This window comes from Protopterus annectens, chromosome 7.part0 (assembly GCF_019279795.1).
Source record: "Protopterus annectens isolate FY-2018-M chromosome 7.part0, PAN1.0, whole genome shotgun sequence".
NCBI lineage: Eukaryota > Metazoa > Chordata > Ceratodontiformes > Protopteridae > Protopterus > Protopterus annectens.
The window spans coordinates 467,895,543-467,918,649 of NC_056739.1; the positions used below are offsets into that span (position 1 = coordinate 467,895,543).

Consider the following 23,107-nt stretch of genomic DNA (forward strand, 5'->3'; position numbering starts at 1 on the left):
TTCTTATAAAGGCAAAGACTCCTTCCAAATCAAAGACTGCAACCCAGGCCTCTTCTGATCCGGCTCCCAAGTCTCAGAAACAGTTACTTAAAATGGCGGAGGACTTACTTACTATGATTAGGGGTTCACATCCCCCTCCAGATAAAAGGCCAAGGCAGGAAGTTTATTATGACTCCTCTGATCAGGCTTCTGTTTCTTCTTCTGACCAGGAATATTCTTTCCCTCCTTGTGAGGATTCTGTTGCTGAGGAATCCATTCCTTCAGCTTCTCCCCCTGAGGATTTCTCTTTTGTGGAAACTTTGCATGAAATGAGGGAACATTTCCACTGAGAAGGACAGGAGTACTCGGAATCTAAGAAAAGACTAAGGGATTTTCTTCTTCTTCCCCAACATAGGCCCCTGGCTATTCCTCCTATTTTGGATATTGTGGATGATGCTTTTTCGGAGGCTAACTTAACTCCTGACTCTCTTCCTCCAGCTCCTGTTAAGCCAGACAGATACTATAGGGTTCCTGATTCCCACCAGTTTTTATTCAAGAACCCTACTGCTGACCCTGAAACCATTTCTCAGGGTCCTAAGGGCGTTAAGGCCGCTTCTGCTAAAACCCCATTCCCACTGAGAAGGATTCCAGATCTTTAGAAAGATGGGGCAAAAAAGTGTACACTTCTGCTACTTTATCTATCAGGGCTTTAAACTGTCAGTTTCATATGCTGAAATACCAGCAATTTTTCCTGTCTGTTTTAAAGCAAAAGCTAACTTCCATTTCCGCCTGTGCAGATAAGGAACTACATGACTTATTGCATGCCACTGAAGAAGTTGGGAAACATGGTTTACACTGTGGATTTGATGCCTTGGAGGCTTCTTGTAGGGCTGCTGCCTCTGGCACAGTAATTAGAAGGCACGCATGGTTAAAGGAACAAAATTTGCCAGATCAGGTAAAGACTAAATTATTGGATGCTCCTGTTTAGCATAATGTTTTATTTGGATCTAAAGCTGAAGAGGTGATTAAAAAGATGGAGGACAAGGCTAAGTCCATGCAAACAGTTAAAGATTTCTTACAAGTACAGCCACCCAGATTTAGCAGGAATTGGCCTACAAAAAATTGGTCCTTTCCCAATTCAGACAGGCCTCAGAGGGGTAGATATAGACGCCCCCGAGGTAGGCCTCAAACGCAAGCCTCTTATAGACCAAGACAGTGGACTGCTTCCACCCCTAGGGGAGGAGAAGACAGGTCGCAAGCTCATAGAAAACAGACTCAATGACTCCCTCTGTTGGGCTGCAGGAACTTCTTGCCTGGAAGCCCCTCTCAGAGGAAAAATTTCTCTTTCATCTAAATTGGACTTGTATAACCCAAGTGGGTTCTGGATGTGGTTTCAAGAGGTTACAAATTCCATTTTCATACCCCACCAAGGCCAAGCGGATGGCCAGATCTTCCAAAACATCAGTGGTCAGAGGCATTAAACCAGGTGGAAGCTCTCTTGGCTATGAAAGCCATAGAACTAGTTCCACTTTCAGAGATGGGACAAGGTTTTTACTCAAGGCTCTTTCTAGTCCCCAGGAAGCAAAATTCATGGAGACCCATTCTGGATCTGTCAGTCTTGAACACTTTTCTAGAGATACCAAAATTCAAGATGCTTACTCTACAGCAGCTACTGCCAGTGCTGACCAAAAATGCATGGATGGTAACTTTGGATTGAAAATAAGCATATTTACACATTCCCATCAGACAGGAACGCAGAAAATACCTCAGGTTCAAGGCAGGATCGAGGCACTACCAATTCTCTGCGCTGCCCATTGGATTGTCTACTGCGCCCAGGGTCTTCACCAAGTGCCTGGCTCCAGTAGTAGCTTATTGCAGACTCAAGGGAATTCAAATTTACCCTTATCTGGACGACTGTCTTATTCAGGCAGACAGCAAGGATGTCTTACTCCAGCATCTACAGTTTGTTCAGAATCTTCTCAAGTTCCTGGGATTCACTGTAAACATAAAAAAGTCAAATTTGACACCCTCACAACAGATAATTTTTCTGGGCGCTTCTCTAAACACAACAACCCAGATGGCATTTCTGACATACGAAAAACAATTACAGCTGGCTTCAACTTTCAAAACCTTGGCAACTACAACTCAGCTATCTGCAAGGAGATTCCTGCAGGCTCTGGGTTACATGGCCTCCTGCATCCTTCTCGTACCATATGCAAGACTACATATGAGGAAAATACAGTGGTACCTAAAAAGTGCATGGTCTCAGCATTGTCACAGTCTAGACAAACTGATCTCCGTCCTGTCTTGTCTTCAAAAGGAATTCCTTTGGTGGTCCAAGGCATGTACTCTAAACAAAGGAAAACACTTCTGTCTGCCTCCTGCCACTCAGATTCTAACCACGGACGCCTCAGATTATGCATGGGGAGCCCATTTTCAGGGCAGCTGTCTGCAGGGCCTTTGGACAAAGGATCAGAAGCACCTGCATATCAATTTAAAGGAAATGTTAGCTGTTCAGAAAGCTCTATTGGCCTTCAGGAATCTTCTACAACCAGGGCTACTACTGATACGGACAGACAACACCACAGTTATGTGGTACATAAACAAGCAAGGGGGATCTCATTCCTATCCCCTTTGCAGACTAGCCGTGGATCTTTGGAACACTGCTCTAACTTGCAATCTGGACCTTCAAGCACAGTTTCTACCAGGGAAGCAAAACTTCCTGGCAGACAGTCTGAGCAGAAACCTTTCGGATCCACATGAATGGATGTTGGACTCCGAAATATTCAAGATGATTACAGCAGTCTGTGGATGTCCTCACATAGACCTCTTTGCATCCCACCTCAATCATCAACTACAAATATTTTGCACCAGGACTTTCCACGATCAAGCTTGGAAAGTGGATGCTCTATCATTCAGTTGGAGAAACCTCTCGGGATATGCCTTTCCGCCTCTTTCTCTTCTTCCACGGGTATTACTAAAGATCAAGCAGGACAAGCCCAAGATGATAATCTTGCTGGCCCCAAATTGGCCTAGACAGTTTTGGTACCCAACACTGAAAAACCTTTGTCTAGAGCCACCCTGGGTTTTACCACAGATTCTGAACCTTCTGTCCCAACACCAGGGTCAGATTCTACACTCCCATGTCAAAACTCTCAGCCTGGCGGCCTGGTTAATCCAGGATCTTGGATTCATTCTCTCCTACCCAAGCAGGTTATGGATGTCATTTTAGAAGCCAGACGTCTTAGCACTAGAAAATCTTATGCAGGAAAAAGGAAAAGATTTTGTTCCTGGATGCAGGCTCAGGATTCTGATCCTCTTATTCCTAACATTCCTCAGATTTTACTTTACCTGTCAGACCTCTTACATAAGGGTCTCTCTTTCTCTTCCATAAAGATACATGCCACTGCTATTTCTGCTCATTATAATACAGACCATCCTATCTTTTCCCACCAGCTCATGAGACAATTTCTCAGAGGAGCTAAGAACATAAGGCCCCCTAGATCTCCTCCCATTCCTGCTTGGGATCTCAACTATGTTTTAGAAAAGCTCACCTTACCTCCTTTTGAGCCTGCTGCCTCATCTGACATCAAGTTTTTATCTTGGAAGACAGCCATCCTGTTAGCTCTGACCTCTGCCAGGAGGGTTTCAGAGTTGCAAGCTCGTATGGCTGTGGAACCTTATATTATTTTTCATCAAGACAAGGGTGTCTTTAAGGACTAATCCTACTTTCATGCCTAAGGTAGTTTCCAAAGTGGCTTTAAATCAAACTATTTACTTGCCAACCCTTTTCCCCACGCCTCAAAATAAAGGGGAAAGGATCTTACATTCCTTGGATGTACACAGACAACTACGTTTTTACCTGGACAGAACCAAGGACATCAGGAAATCAGAGCAATTGTTTGTTTCTTATGCTTCAAGTTCCCAAGGTAAAGCCATTTCAAAACAGACCATTTCTAAATGGATTGCTCATGGAATCAGATTTTGCTATTCACACCATGGAAAGCAAATCCTAGGGAGTATAAGGACTCACTCTACCAGAGCTGCTGCCACTTCAGCTGCCTTCCTCAGGGGAGTTCCTACCAAAGACATTTTGGAAGCTGCAACTTGGAGTTCAGTGCATACTTTTTCCAAGCACTACAATCTACCTCTCTACTCTAAGTCTAGGGCAGGCTTTGCTTCTGCAGTCATGCAGGGTCTTATAGCCGCCCCCTCTACTTTATGACCACCTCCCTTTCTTTCTGCTTTGGGATTCTACCCTACAGTCATGACTGCAACAGTGAAACACGATGAACATAGTACAGTTGTGTACACTTACCATAAATGTAGATGTTCGAGTGTCTTCACTGTTGCAGTCTGGGTTTCCCTCCCTCCTGCCCCCTCTTATTTTTTCTTTTGTGTGGTTCCTTTTTTTTCACCCTTCTTCTGAGGTGTATTTGCAAAGGGTATGGGACCTTACTCATTTTGGAACTTCTGACATCTGGGGCAAGAAAAACTGGAGAACATGGCGTCGGCTGTCAGCTTTGTACTCCTGGCGCTCTGACATCAGGGAGCATGGCTGAACAGCCGACGCCAGTCCCAGACTTTGGGATTCTGGCCACCCGAGGACTGCCTGCCGGCAGGGGAGAACCCTACAGTCATGACTGCAACAGTGAAGACACTCGAACATCTACATTTATGGTAAGTGTACACAACTGTACTTTACTTCCCCCAGGAAACTATTATCTTAGGAGACTTTAATATCGATTGGAACTCCTGCATTTCCCCAAAACCACCCATCACCTCAACCTCTTTAGCTTTCAACAAACCATAAACTCCCCAACTAGGATTCACAAATCTACCAATAAACAAGCCATCCTGGACTGGATATTGGTCAACAATAATCCCCTCTCATACAATACTGGAATACTCCCAGACAATATCAGCGACCATCTTCTTACCTACATCACAAAACAGAAAAACAACAATCTCAAGCAAGCTATCTTTCGTACTATACGTAACAAAATTTCAACCTTCCGTCTTTCCTTAATGAACTTAATGTATGTAACTGGTCAGCTCTAAAACACCTCCCACTTGATGAAGCAGTTACCCATTTTTAATAATACATTCCTGCAAATTCTTGAGCGTCACGCCCCCTCACGCTTAATTAGAACAAGAACCAAAGCTGCCCCATGGCTTTCTAAAGAAACCAATAAAACAATGCTATTAAGGAATAAACTATGGGCAAAATGGAGATCTACTAAAAACCCAACTGACCATCAAAACTTCAACTACCTCAGAAATACTACAAAAAAAACTCACCCATCTTGATAAAAAAAAATATTACCTTCAATATCAACAAAATCAAAACCATAACCCCAACAAATTCTGGTCAGGAATCAATAAACTGTTCTACCCAGGGATTACCAAAACACCTACTCCAGCTAACTTAGCTCAGACCCCCCCAATACAATATCCAATGTATTCAACAACAACTTCTCAGAAACAGTCACCACTCTAGCAAAGACCATGACCCCCCCACCTCCCTTCAAAAGGCCTCTCCTCAAAATAACACCCCCACTTTCAAATTTAATACAGTCTCCACAACCCATATACGTAAGTTACTCTCAAAACTTAAACCATGCACTCCTTCAGCTGACCAACTACCAGCTGAATATCTGCAACTAGCAGCAGCAGAACTAGCATACCCAGTCTCTATCTTAGTTAACAGAATCATAACCGAATCAACTATTCCTTCCCTCTGGAAAGTCTCCCATATCATTCCCCTGCATAAAGGAGGTACCACGAATGAACTTTCTAATTTCCGCCCTATAGCCTTACTATCACCTCTATCTAAAATTATGGAACGCTGTATACACCAACAACTTTTACACCATCTTTTACATAATAGCCTACTTGCAGACTCCCAACATGGTTTCAGATCTCATTCCTTCTTTCTGTACTTCATTTGCTGGGGCTCAAACCCTCTACCAAAAAAACTAACAAGGGGAAGTCAGATTCAGTGGCCAAGAAAAAGGAATAGCATAAGAAGTTCCCTGACCATCCTTCCTCGTCTGCTCCTTCATCTGAGCCATCTCCTAAAATGCATAAAAAGTTGTATCAGACTGGTTCAAAACCTAGGTAAAGCTCTTCAGATCAGTACTCCTGTGTTCGTACTGGATCCAGTTACTTCACAGCTCCTTTCACCGTACCTGGAGGGATCTCCCCCTAGGCATTCTAGACCTCCATCCTTCACATCATCTCTTAGATCTTCCAGACGCTTGTTAGAAGCCAATGTGGACAGGATGATGAGGAAATTTGTGAGAGTGCAGATCCAGATGGGGGTACTCCTAGCTCCAACCCCAACCAGATTTGCGAGCTGTCCTTTGTCCACTTCCACCTTTGTATCTCCTTTTCCAATCTGACCCAGTATTTCTGAGTCCTCTGATCAAAGACCTCCAGGTGTGCCCTCATCAGATCAGAAGATGGTCAGTTCTTTGAATTGGGTGAGTTCCCTGAGTCGCCTGGCTCAATCTTTCAGAGCCAGAAGACTCGGGTGATTTTCCTGAGTCGCCTGGCTCAGTCTTTCAGAGCCAGAAGGCTGTTGAAGCCAAAGTGTTGGCACTGAGTCCAGGGGTTGGGATTGACTCTGAAGCTTTCGGAACCATCACTTCCCCTTGGGGCTTTGGTGCTGGTCATCTCTGGTCCGATTCCCTCCTTGAGTGGAGTGCTGATGGTTTGGGAACTTCCAGCCCCTTTGCCATTGACTTGTGTCCCCTAGGTGTTTTGACTTTGAGGTTGTGGAAAGGGCTTTCACTTAAAGAAAAAGACATCCCTGCCCCCCCCCCCCAGATTAGACGACTTTACCTCCTCTGATTCTATGCTTTGAGCCTTGTCCATCCATTTCACTCGGACAGACAGCCAGGGCTAGACTCCAGTCAGTCCACCAGGACATCATCTCTTCTGATACTTCCTCAAAACACCTCCGTGAGAAAGTCTCTCAGAAGAGAATGTTTGAGGAGACACCTAGATTCCCCCAGGATTATCTCAGAGGATACTGATTTTTGATAAGGGGAAAGAGTCCCCCAGGTCACCTGAAGATGTCCCCTTTTGGAGATGTCTAAAGCTCCAGAAAAAAAAGGTGGTTGGTCCTCTGATAACCCCTCCCAGGAGGAATCTGTGTTCCTGGAGGCTTTCGGGTCTGGCCCGTCTCCTCCTTTGGTGACCCCCACCTCCACCGTCCCATCTGATGAACTTGTAGATCTTGTTTCTCGCAGGACATGGAAGGAGCTGCATACTGTAGAGCCAATTCTCTAGCACCCAGTAAAGACCGGGCCCACTGGTGCAAAGGAGTCCCGGACGATGTCATGATTGTGGTGGCAACCACTAGGAATGAACTGGCAGAACAGAGTTCCCCTGTCCATCCCGTAACAGAGTTCCCCTGTCCATCCCGTAGCAGAGTTCCCCTGTCCATCCCGTAGCAGAGTTCCCCTGTCCATCCCGTAGCAGAGTTCCCCCTGTCCATCCCGTAGCAGAGTTCCCCCTGTCCATCCCGTAGCAGAGTTCCCCCTGTCCATCCCGGCAGCAGAGTTCCCCCTGTCCATCCCGGCAGCAGAGTTCCCCCTGTCCATCCCGGCAGCAGAGTTCCCCCTGTCCATCCCGCAGCAGAGTTCCCCTGTCCATCCCGCAGCAGAGTTCCCCTGTCCATCCCGCAGCAGAGTTCCCCTGTCCATCCCGCAGCAGAGTTCCCCTGTCCATCCCGCAGCAGAGTTCCCCTGTCCATCCCGTAGCAGAGTTCCCCTGTCCATCCCGTAGCAGAGTTCCCCTGTCCATCCCGTAGCAGAGTTCCCCCTGTCCATCCCGTAGCAGAGTTCCCCCTGTCCATCCCGGCAGCAGAGTTCCCCCTGTCCATCCCGCAGCAGAGTTCCCCCTGTCCATCCCGGCAGCAGAGTTCCCCCTGTCCATCCCGGCAGCAGAGTTCCCCCTGTCCATCCCGGCAGCAGAGTTCCCCCTGTCCATCCCGGCAGCAGAGTTCCCCCTGTCCATCCCGCAGCAGAGTTCCCCTGTCCATCCCGCAGCAGAGTTCCCCTGTCCATCCCGCAGCAGAGTTCCCCTGTCCATCCCGCAGCAGAGTTCCCCTGTCCATCCCGCAGCAGAGTTCCCCTGTCCATCCCGCAGCAGAGTTCCCCTGTCCATCCCGCAGCAGAGTTCCCCTGTCCATCCCGCAGCAGAGTTCCCCTGTCCATCCCGGCAGCAGAGTTCCCCCTGTCCATCCCGGCAGCAGAGTTCCCCCTGTCCATCCCGGCAGCAGAGTTCCCCCTGTCCATCCCGGCAGCAGAGTTCCCCCTGTCCATCCCGGCAGCAGAGATCCCCCTGTCCATCCCCGCAGCAGAGTTGTTAAGCATGTGTATGCTTCAGTGGCCTTTGCCCTCAGGTCACTAAATTATCTGGCATATTTTACGAAATTACAAAGAGAGCTTACCAAAGAACTTGCCAAGTCTTTCTGGCTCCATTTCTGCCTAGGATGAAAATAGACTGGAGGGTGGCCAGTTGCAAGGAGATTCTATTGCTTATCCATTCATGAGGTTGATCTCCCATGTAGTGGAATGTACTTCACGGGTGTTAGGTTCAGGCATAGCCATTGGGAGACATGCCTGGATGTGACTAAGTGATTTTGTGGAGCCCTTTATGTCATTTATGGATCTTCTTTTTTTCAGCCCCAAGGTGAAGGACATATTCTCCAGATGTGAGCAATAGGGCAAACAGCCTGTCTGTAGTGGATATGCATCTTTCAATCCCTCAAATTCCTTTTTCAAGGAATCTATGAGTAGGTAGGAAAATATGGATTTAGAAAATCCCAGGGTCCTTTACAAGACTCGCATTGAGTCTTTTCTCCCAGAGGGGGGAACTCAAATAGAAGATGCTGCTTCCACAGAACCAGGGCTTCGGTGATTCCTTCTCTGATAAGCTCCATCAGTGCTGCTGAAGGGAGGCTTAACTGTTTCCATCTGGAGGCAGTCTGAGGACGTCTGTCCCTGCATCAGATAGCCTGGCTGTGTATAACGAATGATTACTGGTTGCAGAGAATCTCATCCAGAGGTTAGACTATACCTTTTTCTTTAGCTCCCCCAACCAATGTGAAAAGGATCCTGGATGTTCCAATCATACAGAAGCAGTGACTCTAGAAATAAAGCAGCTAAAAAAGTCATCCAAGCGGTCCCCCTAGACCAGAGAGGATATGGAATTACTCAAGATTCTACTTGTTACCAAAAAAGACAGGAGACTTGAGATCAAATCTGGATCTCAGCAAATTAAATCAGTACAATATTTAAGGTTTTGGATGGTCATTGTTCAGTCCATTTTGTCTCTGCTCTGAAAGGACAATTGGATGTGCTCAATAGATCTTCAGGATGTGTACTGTCCCATTAATATGAATAGGTGTTCCAGAAGACACCTGTGCTTCCAGTTGGTAGCCAGAAAATAACCAGTTCAGGACACTGCCCTTTGGTTTCACCACAGCCCTCAGGGTGTTCACCATAATGTTCCATGTGTGTGTTGTCCATTTTCATTCTTGAACGTCTTGCCCCCATCTTGTGCTTCTGGAAAGATCTGAGAGTTCTACAGGAACCTTTCTTCCCCATTTGAACCCCAGGCTTTCCTTTTTGCATTTGATAATTTTTGTAATAGGTTTGTCCATTTATATCCAGGGGGGCAACAAACTTGATCTGAAGTATTTTAGGTTGGCTGGGCATTATGGTTAAAAGGAGGAGCTTTGTTTGGATCTGATATGGTGGAAATGGCTGAGACAGATCAGAGTCTTGGATCCGAACCCTGTGTTGAGGAAGAATAAAAATGGACAACACAGATGAAACATTTTGGTAAGTATGTAATTTTTTTTTATTATTAGGAAGAGATTGATGAGCGACTCACAGTAAGTAAAGATTATACAGAAGGGGTTTAAAAGGATCTGTAAGGTGAGGGAAGGAGAGAAGTGGAAGGTATGATTAGTACCTGTTCAAAGTACAGGGGAGAAAGTAGAGTTAGAAGTGGTGACATGGAAATACGAACGAAGCAAAACTGGAGAAGGGTTCCAGTTATTTAATATACTAATCATGAACAATGTAGGAGCAAAAAATAAGTGGCAACAAATTAAACATGGGAGGTAGTCGCAACAACTCAGGAATTCATTTTTGAAATCGGGGGGGGGGGGGAGTAGTAGGTGGAAAGATGGGGAGGGCTTAAGGTATGTAAAGCGGATGATAGGGAAAGACTGAAGACTGAGAAAAATGGAAAAGACAGTGGGGGAAAATAAATATCAGATACTATAACAGAGGAAGAATGAGGACAGGTCTTAAACTAATCAACATGCATAAGAGGGCCCATAAATTCAGAATAATTGTGTGGAAATGTTTACATAAGTATTGTTATAATCCAGCAAGTTTAGCTAGAATGTTTCTGGGAGCAGATGGTAAATGCTGTAGATGTAGAGCAATGTAATGTGGAGTCATATATTTTGGGACTGAACTGCTCTGAGAATATCAGATGTAGGACAATGGTGGAAGAAAGGGTAGGTACTAGGATGAGGATTTTTGTGATAAAGAAAACTTTATTAGGATATGTGGAAGTACTACCTGAAAGCAATGGGAATTGAGTAGATTATGACAATGTGGAAAAGTACACTTGCTAGAAAATGGAAAACAAAGGATTCACACCCATATCAGTAGAAATGGAAATGTTGATGGAAAACTTAAGGCAAGAGGAGAGAAGGGATGTAAGAGGGGAAAGGCAGGCATGGCAACATTTCAAGAAAAATGGAAGGGATTTCAACAAGACAGAAACTTAGAAGATGAATAGTTTTGGAAAGCAAAGTAAAATGGAATGAAATAATAAAATTAAGTAGTTAAAACACTGTTAACAGGGGAGAGGGGGAATGTATAGATTTGTAAATTGAAAAGTGGAAGGCAAGTAATAGTGACTGGTGGAGAAAGTGATAGTCCATGTTAGTTTGGTAGTGTGAAGGTTGGTTGTTGGTGAACTCTTGATGTGTAAATGGGAAAGTCAAAGCATCAGTTAATGAAAAGTGGGCTTTTCACCAGTGGTAAAAATGTCAGCATGCAGGAGTACCAAGGATGTAGTCATTATGGTTATAAATAAATTTGGATATGTTTAAAAGAGAAGAAATGGATAGTACTGTTGTGAATATTCATGGTTAGCCTATTTTAATGCAAGTACTGTTACTTGAACCTTGCTGGAGCTCATTTGCCAATTTTAGCAAATGTGTCTTAAGAAAGCAGCCAGACTGATGGAGAGTGTGTGTCCATTGTAGAGAGAGGTTGCCCCATTTGCATTCCTGACAATCTGAAGCAGAGTAATGGCATTACTACCAGATGGTCGGTTAAATGGGGAGGAGAGAAGAGGAGTAGTGTGTAAACCAGTACTCTCCTTAAGGGTTACAGGTATGCCTGCCTTTCTCGGGCAGAAGTGTCTTTTACCACAGAGAAGTGGTTATCCCAGGAAGATTGAGTCTGGAATTGCTTGTATTTGGCACTGCCCCCAACATTTCCCCTTAAACAGAAATAATTTGTGACCTTGCATGCTGCTATGTTGCTTTCTGTCATTCTAGAGGGTACTGGCTTTGGAACTGTAATAGAAACCATCCAGTTGTATATGTGATTCCCCAGAAACCCTTATGTTCTTGAAATCAGCCCCCACTTGAAAGGGAGAAGATGTTCCTCTGTCCCAGTGGAGAGACCATACCCTACTGTGTTATGTAGGCAAAAGGTAGGTGAACCGGTTTAGTAGCAAAGTGAGGGTGTATAGTCAGAGTTCTTTTGAGGGGAGTAAATATGTAAATACTGCAGGAAAGTCGTAAGGTTAAGTTGACATGTAAAGACAACTTGAGAAGGGTGGTGAAAGTGTGTGTGCTAGGGGAAAGGAGGTATTTAAGTAGTGTGGTCATAGTGTCTTCAGGGTTAAAATGACAAGAGCGGAACTGAGAAGGCAGGGAAGACGTGATTAGTGTATTGACATTGCAGCCTCATGGAGAAGGATGTTTGTGCCTTTGCATGTATTAGTGGACTTTGTAGTAGAAAGTATACCCTTGAAAGGAGTATGATAAGTGAAAGTGGAAAGAGGGCAACTTTTTAGGAACTAGTGCTAAGGGATTTGAATTTAGTAATGGTCTGCACCATGCAGTGATTTTTTGTGTTGTCTGTTGTGATACCTGTTCCGTGTTCCTGGGAGTGTATAAACAATAAGTGGATATAATTAGATTTAGTATGTTGAAATAAGGCATAATGATTATGCAAATTTCCCTACTGGTGGCATACTGAGTTGTACATGTTATACAAAAGAAAAAAATGGCCCTTTTAAAAAAGGAACAATCTTAATACATACACTGCCACTCATCCCCTTGTACATTGAAGACAAAGCAGGTGGGCTAGTTCATTTAAGATGCTTTATTACATAGAAGCATATCAGGATAGATAGCAGCAGCATCAAATATAAGCAAACTGATAAAAAATTGTACACATCCCTGCTAAAATGCCAGGTTTTTGTGATATAAAAACATGAGACACAATAAATCTTTTCAAAGCTTTTCCCACCTATAATGTGACCTATAACCTGCACAAGTCAATTGAAAAACAAATCTGTTAGGGGAAAAATATAAAAAATAAAAAATGTACAATAAGCTGGTTGCATAAGTGTGCACACCCTTAAACTAATACTTTGTTGAAGCACCTTTTTGATTTAATTACAGTGGACTGGCAATTCTCTATTTCAGGACATCAAATCCTCTCCGGTGTTGCTCCAACCAAGACCAAGATGCATCTTTTTCGTGTTAGCTCTCTGAGTGATGCTGATATTTGAGTGAAATCTGGAGTGAACTTGCCTAGATAGTTAACCATGCCAAGAAAACATTGCAGGGCTTGAACATTGCCTGGAGCTGGCATCTCGAGAATGGCTGTTTGCTTAGAAGGGTCTGGTTGTAAGCCTGAACTGATAAATATAATGACCAATATAAGTGACTTTTCGTAGCCTGAACTTGCATTTTTGTGGATTGAGCTTAAGATTCACTTGATGTGCCCTTTCCAGAATTTTTCTGAGGTTTCTGTCATGCTCAATTTCACCATTACCTCCTACTAGTATGTCGACTACTACCATATTTCCCCGAAAATAAGACCAGGTCTTATACTTTCTTTCCCCTGCCAAAATACACATTAGGGCTTATTATCAGGGGATGCCTTATTTACCCACTACATCTATTCATTTATTCATGTACACAAATCGACATTTATTCATGTACACAAATCTTTATTCATGTACACAGATCGACATTTATTCATGTAGAAATCTCAACATTTATTTGGTACTTTTCTGTTATTGGACAACAGTTCTAAGCAACGTGTTAACAGTTGTGTGAGAATTTTACATAAACAGTGCTACAAATATGTCAACTTCAGAATATCTATACCTTGACTTTCACAGTGCAATATTTCATGCTTAACAGAAAGTGCAGAAAAATCTCAGTGCATGTGTATTGGAGGAGGGGAATAAAACTGAAAGCAGAAACAATCCATTCTGTTGCCCCGATAATGGAAAAGTTATTCAAATACAGTCATGTCTTCTGGAACATTGTCATAAGTCTCCAACCCCTGAATTCCAGTCTGAATTTCTTGCGACTCCATTTCCTGTAGAACCATTGACCCCAATCTGTCATGCCTAGCAGTAAGCTCTCCTTAAATGAGCACTGCTTGTCCAAGTAGCCTGCTTGTAGTGCATGAATTTTTCACCCAAGTCACAACCTCTTGCAGGCTAGGCTTCAGAAAGTTTCCATGCTGATTTCTCTCCATTCTATTTTCAATGTAGTCATTGAGTTCCATGCGCAAATGTCTTTAGCGTGTTGAGTGCTGGCTGAATCCCAGAGTAGCAGACCTCTTTCGCCACATTGCAAACCAAGTGGCAGTATTACATCGACCCACTTCCTTATAACTTTTTGTGTGCACCAGGCTTTTTTGGTTTCAAGAATGTAAATACCTAAAACACGTTCAGTCTTATCTTTCATGCCTTTACAAATGATGGTTTTCTTTCCATCTAGACAAATTGCCAAAATACAGGTAACAAGTGCACTCTTGTAACCATTGGAGGGAATGTAGATTGACGAGGCACCCTTCTGATCAATTGTTGTTTGAGATCCTTGGCCCATAAACACTGTAGTTTCATCCATAGCAATCATGTTGGAATCAACAAAGGACTTGAACACAAGTGCATGTTTAATAACTTCAGTATCTTCCAGCTTGAACAGTGTTGTTGATCTTCTTAGAGACAGTTCATATTGCTGAAGAAAGCCATCCACCCAGTGTTGTGATGCTTTGAATTCTTCTGGGGATATTTCTGTGGTGCCATTGCAAGGGCAAATGCTTGAATATCAGCCCTGCACACAACCAAAGCCTTTGCTCTCTTGTTAGCAGTCCATTCACAGACGATGTCTTCCAGCTCAGGAAATAATGGTTGTCAACCTGAGCCACACTTGTTCTTCTTAGCATTTCCCTCATCGGCCTGTTGATTGAGGTTATCGCACGCTGTTTATGGACTATTTGGAGCTCTAACTTCTCTTTGCAGAAAGCAGTCAGATTCTTTCCCCAGGAGTCCTCCACAATTCCTTTCTTGTACTCGATGGAATAACTGTTTCTTTTTGCACTCATCTTGTCGGGGGGGTGATTGAAGGCTTACAAGACCGGAGTGGCAACACAAAATGGCGACTGTTAAGAAGACACAACCACAGACATTCGTTATCAAGTGCACTTGCTTTATGGGCATTTTCTGTACTTTGATCAACACCTGCCAGTGTTTATGGGCCAAGGATCTCAACTGCCAAGTGTGAGTGATGATTAGGGTTACAGTAAGAATCGTGGAGGACTCCCAGGGAAAGAATCTTACGACTTTCTGCAAAGGGAAGAAGTTGGGTGTCCGAATGGTCTGAAAATTGCAAGCAAGAGTAGGATAACCTCAGTTAACGGGTGTCGATAATATTATTTTATAATTTAGCATGTCCGTCGTGTGTTGTTGACTATCTTAACTGGGGCTTATTTTTGGGGTAGGGCTTATATCATGACCACCCTGGAAAACCATGATAGGCCTTATTCTCTGGTTAGGTCTTATTTACGAAGAAATACGGTATAATAGCACAAGGATACCTAGAAAAAATTTGCTCCATTGCGCATTGAAAGGCTTCACATCCAGAATTTATCCCAAATGGCATTCTCAGAAATCTGCACCTTTCTAAACTGAGTATTGAAAGTAGTTAGCAATGAGGATTTCTTGTCGAGCAAAATTTGCCAAAATTAACTTTTTGCATCTAAGAAAGAAAGAGTGGCATTTGGCATCAAGGCTGCGACTTCTTCGACTGTGCACATTGGATGATGAGGTCTTTTCAGTGCTTTGTTAAAATCTCATGGATCATTACATATTCTGATGTCATCTGAGCTTTTCTTATAAGCTGCCACCATGGAAGATACCCATTCAGTAGGTTCGTCTACTGATCAAATCACACCTTGTTGCACCATTTTGTCTAGTTCAGCTTTGACTTTGATGTACATTGCTATTGGAACTTTTTGGGCTGGCTTGACAACTGGACTGACATCTGGGTCTAACTTCATGGAGTACACAACTGGAAGCTTGTCTATTTTGTCTTTGAAAAGATCAGCATAGGTAGACAAAATAGACTGGGCAAAATTGGAGTAGTGGTCTTTTAAGCTAACATGGTGGACTTCCTAGTTAAATGAAAGCAGTCTCATGTTGAAACTGTCTCTAAGGCCTAATAATGAGTGGACGTGTTTCTTGACCACATAAAATAATAAGTCATAGCTTCTACCAGCGGAGTAATATGAAAGCAATACTGAACCTTTGGTTTGAATGTCTTCACCACCATAAGCAACAAGCTTTGCACACATTGCCAAATCAAGCCTTTCACCAGCACATACTCTAGCAAATGTTTCTGTAGACATAATATTGCACTTTGACCCAGCATCAACTTTCAGCTCTGTGGGTTTGCCATTTATCCGAACAGTACAAAATATTCATAAATCTTCTGCATTGACCGTTTCACTAAGCACTGACACACCATCAACATAAAAAGTCAGTGACCCTGCATTACTGCTGTCTAAATGATCAACTCGTTTCTTGAAATGTTCCCTTTAATAAAAGAATGTGCACCCTTTGATTTACAAAATCTTTTGAAATGATTGGATTTATTACATTTGTGGGATTGCTGACCAAAAGCTAAACACTTTTCCCTTTTAGATTCGTGATTACCACCACAATTACGATGTTGGCAATGAAATTAGGTTGGGGCCCTTGCTTTGAGCTTGCTGACTCACTCTAATGCTTCACTGAGGCTGTGTGAACTCTAGAACTTGCTAGAAAGCTCTTGGGTTTACCAGTGAATGTTGCAGGGGCTACAGTTGCTTCCATGTGTTTGGGCCTGTTTCTTTTAACCATGTGCTGCATGCTATCAATGTCAGCTTTAGAAGTTACTGGAAACGTGCCTTTCTCATTTGTAAGCATATCTGTGTGCTTTTCTATGAGCTTGTATATTTAACAAATCTCAATGCCTTATTCAAAGTTAAGTTGCTGTCATGAAGCAAAATCTTTCTCACAGCATCATCCTTAATACCATACACAAGTCTGTCCTTTATCAACTCATCTCTTAAATCACCAAATCTGTACATTTTAACCTTATTTCTCAAATCAGTTATATATGCTGCAAACGTTTCACAAGGTCCCTTGTGTAAAATAAGTGCCTTTCCATTGTAATGTTGGTCTGGCGGTTGCACATTTCTCTAAATTTATGTTTTAAGCACTCAGGGTCCTCCCTTGACTCAGCAAACCACCAGCAAAAGAAGGAAAAATAAATAACCACATAAAAATTATAATGATATAAGTGAAGTAATATTGTTTTTCTGTGGCTGTTTGTTGTTCCTCCCTTGACTCAGCCTGTACAGCCATAGGATGGTTTCCCCCCCTCTTCGTCATAGACAGCAGGTGCATACACAAATGAACATTCCCTTTCAATGTCTTCTTACCCAGCTAAATTAAGTAGAATAGATGCCTTTGTATGGTGATCTTTATCAGAAAATGCAGCCTGTATGAAAATGTCATATTCTTGCTCAAACGTGGATTTGGTTTTCGAAAACCATCTGCCATGCCAACAAAGTATGTCCAAACACACTAAAAATATGGCCCTTGTAATTATGCATGAATAAGTTGCCTCTCTGCAGCTTGCAGTAACACTCAAATGTGCAATAAACTCTTTGAAGTACTGTACTTTGCGAAATATGCTCAGAAATGGCTGTATTTGCAAAATAACTATACTGTAACACTGCACAAACATGCAAACACTTCATACACTTCTGATTACTTGGATAGCCTCAGGTTAATATGAAAAATACGTACTTTGCAAAAAATGCAGTAGTTTATTTTTATTTTATTCATTTTATTCAATTCAGACTTTATTTCAAACATTTTCCATAGTATTTCTATCAATATCAAACATTTTGACATTTTAATATCATTTAGAGCAGTCTGTATGCTTCTTTTCATATTTTGCAATAAGAAATAGTTTGAGCAAGTTTTAACATTTGAAATGTATATCTGACCTGTTTTTGTGAATTATGCATGTAGCAAGGACAGTCCACTTCTCTATATTTCACCAACCATAGCTAGATGCCTCTCGAATTCATAGCAGAGAAACTGGAGTTCTTTCTGGCCATAAGCCGTTTTGCCATGCCACTTCTGACACCATGTTCATCCCCTTGTACATTGAAGACGAAGCAGGTGGGGTAGTTCATTTAAGATGCTTTATTACATAGAAACACATCAGGATGGATAGCAGCGTCATCAAATATAAACAAACTGATTAACAGACAGACCTTATATACAGAAATGCTTGCATCTCAATAGCTTACTACAAAATGGCAGTCAGAATTCAACGTGCTCAGTATTTATACACTTGTGCAAGCTCTTGGATAGCTTCTTAAAGAGATACACACACATTGATCTACATACACCAACTCAAAATTAAATTTTAATTAAAACAAGATTAAGGTCTTGTTAATTTTCATACTGTATTTACAAATGTATTAAGTAATGTCACAAGGAATACTGACTCTAATCTTTATAGATGGGAAATTTATTTTTGTAGAATTGCTGAAGAATTTTTATCAGTTAATTTTTTCTGACTTGTCACTATATATAATGGCTAATTTGGATATGATTTCTACAAGTACTAAGAACTGTACTGTAGTAAGTATTGGAGTGATTTATAAACTATTAAAATAGTTGGATAATAAAACCTCCATGGATCCAGATTTAATATCAAAGATGATTCATGTCTTGACTAATATTTTTTGCCAGTGTAGTATAAGATTTTTAATACTTTGTTAGATAGTATACTAACTTCTGTTTGGAAAAAAAACGTATTTCATATACACAGAAAGGGAGATAAATGGGATTTGCCCAATTATAGACCTGTCAGTCTTGCATTTGTTGTGTTTGTGTTATGAACAGTTTTTACAAAGCCTGCTTTTAGTTCCACTGAATTATAATGGATGTATTGATTTGTATCACAAGGGTTTTGTCTTGGCAGATCAACACTATCAAAAGTATTGGAATTGTATGATCAAGCACTTTCGGCTCTTGACATTTACATCAGTGGGTATTTGTATATTTGGCTAATACTTTTGATATGATCGCACATAGTTCAATAATTGATAATTAAGGCATTATGCTTGCAGTCCCTTTTTTGAGAACAGCCAGAGGACCAAACAACAATCTAGTGTGCATCAGTTAAGGGTTATTCTTGCTTCCTGCCTGTATTATCTAGAGTACCACAGGGCTCTTTGAATTGGTCCTTTCGTTTATATTTGGTACTTTCAACTAATCCTAAAAACAATTGGTGTTGGCAAACTAATCCTAAAAACAATTGAGGTTGGCAAGCTAAATATGCTGACAATTGTAAGACTGGATTTATATTTGATGAGGATGAAACTTCAGCATTTATCATTTTTTAGGACATTTATTTTCTTGGGCAAATATTGATTTGAAAATTAAGTTCTGATGAGTGTAAATATATTTTGGTAATCATGGAATGAGACCAAAATTATTTTGAATATACTATTATCTGAAACTAATTGTAAGGATTTGGGTATACGTGTGTGATTCCCCCCCCCCTTTTTGTCTTGTGTAGCCATTACAAAGAAGTGTGTATTATTATTAGTGGGATAGAGGTTTAGACCCTTTTTTATGGGATGAAGAAATATTTCTAAATCTGTACAAGTGCACATCAGACCAGTTTTAGAATATAATAGCACGTTTGCAGGCATCAATTAGGGTTACTTATGCCTGGTCAGTGAAAGTTTACAACAGGAGTACCTTCAAGCTATCTTTTATCTTAATCTGACAAATGTAAAATTTGAAATTTGTTTGCACACTCTTGGTTTATAATAGAAAAAGCTGTAAATGAATATAATCTTTGGGGCTTAATTGCTACAGGTTGTCTTCTATTAACAGAGAAATTATATACTTCGATATGCCAGTATTGATTTTTAAAACTTTTTTTGTAAAACGCAGTTAAGATGGAATTATGTAACTCAAAATTGGAATCTTAAACCAGGATGGGAGATGATGATCGTTAATTTTCATGAATTTGTGTTTTGTATCGTTTAAGGGACTTAACTCCGAAATGTATAAGTGAGTATCCTTAGTGTTACAACAGTGCTTCCTGGTGGGAGATTTTGATTGGTAGTAGACTTCCGTATAGCCACCTTCAACAATGCTGGCTTAGTGATGACTTCTGGGAGAAAATACTACTACTGTAGTTTTAAACATCTTTGTGGTAGCACCCCTGCTTTTTCACCTCATGTAACTCATGCCTGGAGAGCAATACTGAAGTGGATGTAAACAGCATTAAAGCAGTTGTGTGTGGTAACTGCAGATGATTTCCTGAGACTGACCAATGCCATTGTTACAACTGAGTCTTGTTTGGAGAATTTATTGCTGTAGGTAGCTATGATTGATGCCTTTCATATTTGTGTACATTGTTAAACACTAATAACCAACTGTGGTGGTGGTGCTGCGGTAGCGTTGTCGCCTCACAGTTAGACGTTCCCCTTTTGATTCTCAGTTAGAGCGCCTTCTGTGTGGTGACATGTATGAATGGGTGTTCCTTCGCTGAAGGTTGTGCGTTAGGCCCGGCAAGCCAGCACGTAAAAATCTACTGCCAATCATTAGCGGACCGGAGTTCCGCTGTGGTGACCCCTAACCGGGAAAAAGCCGAAAGACACAGACAAGTTAAACACTAATAACCATATTCTTCTGAGGATAAAACCTAACTTTTGTAGACATACTTATAAAAGTTAGCTATCACCACTGCTGTCTTACCTTCACAGAGTTCTAAACATTTAATTGACAAACCTGATTTTAATGTTTATTCCCAAGAGGCAAACAATTTCAAAAGTAAGTGCTTGATTTGATAGCAGAAAATATTTTAAGTACAGCAAAAACATCATGATTATTCAGTCAGTTGTCCTGTATTGTGTTGTAAGGGAAAAAAGTATTTCAGCACAAGTAACCGACAGGAAGGAAGTGTTTAATGCTGTAAAGTCTCACATTCTGTGTTCCCCCTGCACATAACTTACATTGATGAGTGTTTTAGAATGAGGTTGAAAATAGAATGGCATTCTAAAGTGTTATTTTGCACTGCTGTTTACAATAACATTATGAACTTTTCTGATGAGACAATGTGATCAGATCGTAGAGGCCTATTATGAACTCTGGTAACTTCTGCTGAAAGTGTGGTGTGTGTTAAACCTACCTTTGAAAGTTTTCTTCCTGTTGTAATGGTAGGCTGCAGAACAAGTTTAATAGTAACAAGGATTTTTTTTATTTTTTTTATTTTTTTTTTTGTAGGAGTGTGGGTTGCTGCTTTCATCAGAAGGAGAGGGGCGTGGATGTTACCCTTTGGATGGACATATTCTGTGCAAGAATTGCAGTACCAGACGTATCCAGGATCTCTCGGCCAAAATCACGACAGACTGCTGAATCACTACATAAAGGAGATGAATGAATGCATCAGAGATGGGATGGGCCAGATCAGTTTTTGTACTGATGGACGTTTTATCTGTCACCTGCTAAAATGTAGTAGCTGGGTCATTGTTAAGACATCAGTTTTGTACTGGCTGAAATTACATGATGATGCAGCTGGTTGTTGATGTCATCCAGTGGAGACGGGTTTCTTTATTTGCTGCAGGCTAATGCTCTGTCATGGCCAGAGGTTGCAGAGAAGAGACTAACTAGAATTTTGCCTTAGTAGAATCTTATGTGCCTATATTTTAAAGGGGGTGGTTATTTTTTATTTGATCTTTCATTAACCTGCTTTACATAATTGCCTGGAAGGAGCTGGTATGTAATTGAAGTGAAGTCTTGCAAACAGGCAGCAAGTCAGTGTTCTACAGCAGACCCTTTTGATTTATTGGTAAAGTGGAAGTAGAAGTGTAGATGTAACTACAACAGTGGCTATCAACAACAAAAGTTTGGAGAGTGAGGAACATTTTCCTGTTAACAAGTATGGTCATCCTAGGCCTATTTCAGTATGAATGTCCTTGCATTTCATGACAAGCTCGTGGAGACTGGATTAAAATTTTGGGAGTGTAGTTGAGCAGTCCTTAAAAAAATAAATGTGACATTACTGTGAGGGTGACATTAACTTATATGTGCCTTGCAAGATAATTTTAATGTTGATATTTTTCTTTGATTCAGTCTGAAGCTTAAACATACAGACTCTTAAACTCCATTCAGTGTTAGAGGGTACAAATTTGGGATTGATGTATATTTTTGAAGTGGTGTCTGATATTCCACACACACACATGCACATACGCGCACACACACACATACACACACACACACACACACGTGATCTGTACAGATGTTCTTCGTGTTTCACTGTTGCAGTTATTACATTTGGGTAATCCTGCTGGCAGGTTGCCCTCAGCCGGCCTGAATTCCAAAGTCTTGGGTCCTGCGTCTGCTGCTGTCGCCCCTTCTCTGACGTCAGGTTGTCTGGAGTGTAAAAGAAGCAGCCAACGCCATTTTCTTCAGTCTTTCTTGCCGCGCGGTGCCCGAAGCAGAAGCAGATGTTCTTCATCTCACATTGCTGCAGTCCTTACACTTGGGTAGTCCGCTGTCCTCGGTCGGCCCGAATATCAAAGTATAAGGCTGATGTCGGTCAAGGCGCATTTGACTGACATCAGGACGTCAGGGTACAAATGCGCATGACCGACGTCATATCCTCAGTCTTTTTTGCCGCATGGTCCGATGCAGAAGCAGCATTGCAAGTGCCGGTTGGCGTTCTGAGATTTTTCGATTTAGAAGTTTCAGACCGAGTTCAAAGTTGGCTAAGTACCCGCTGGGGAATATTTTAGTTTTTCTTGCCTCAGTGATTTACCGGATGTCAGAAAGTGTCAATAATTGCATTTCTTGTGGAAAACAGATACCGCATAGAGATTATCATACTTTGTGTATTCCTTGCTTAGGGCCTGAGCACGACGTTGTTGGCTGTCGCTCTTGTGCTAGATTTAATAAACGCACTATAAAGAGAAGGTTGGATTGTGCAAGGTTAGTCTTTGGGAAGCGGTGCAATTATAAAATGCCGCCGGATGCTCCGACGCCCGCTTCTTCGAAGAAGCGCAAGGACAAAGCAGTTAAGCCTAGACTAGAAGAACCGTCTGTACCGGACGCCGGTTCTTTAGAGGTGTCGGTGGAGCCGGTGGCTCCACCGGAGGTTTCTTTGTGTTCCCAGGGTGAGACTTTATTATTGCAAGATGTGGCCTCTCAGGAGGCAGGTCAGGCTGAGGGGGCTTCTCAGGTTACTATACTCCCCTCCCTTCCTAGGGTGGCTAGGCCCTCTCCTTCTGTTTCAAAGGCTTCTCCCAGGGGCAGGCCAGGTTTAGCTTCTGTTGGTGTTACCCCTAGCTCTTCAGGAACTGTGCCCAAGAAGCATATGCTTAAAATGGCAGAAGATTTGATTACTTTGACTAGGGGTTCTATGCCCCCTCCTGATAAGAGACCTAGGGTGGAGCCTGAGCTGGGGGGT

At 42.1% G+C, this 23,107-nt stretch overlaps 1 protein-coding gene across 10 annotated transcripts in view; it reads left to right on the forward strand.

Annotated features, from left to right (window-relative positions):
- The window catches only part of LOC122806545 (lipoma-preferred partner homolog), a 1,343,214-nt gene extending 1,321,493 nt beyond the window's left edge, over window positions 1-21,721 (forward strand). For all 10 annotated transcript variants that reach the window (XM_044077065.1, XM_044077061.1, XM_044077067.1 and 7 more), the window contains one exon: window positions 20,926-21,721. In XM_044077065.1, the coding sequence (XP_043933000.1) occupies window positions 20,926-21,057 (132 nt within the window). In that variant the 3' untranslated portion in view covers window positions 21,058-21,721. The remainder of the gene's footprint in view (window positions 1-20,925) is intronic.
- Window positions 21,722-23,107: the final 1,386 nt, after the last annotated feature.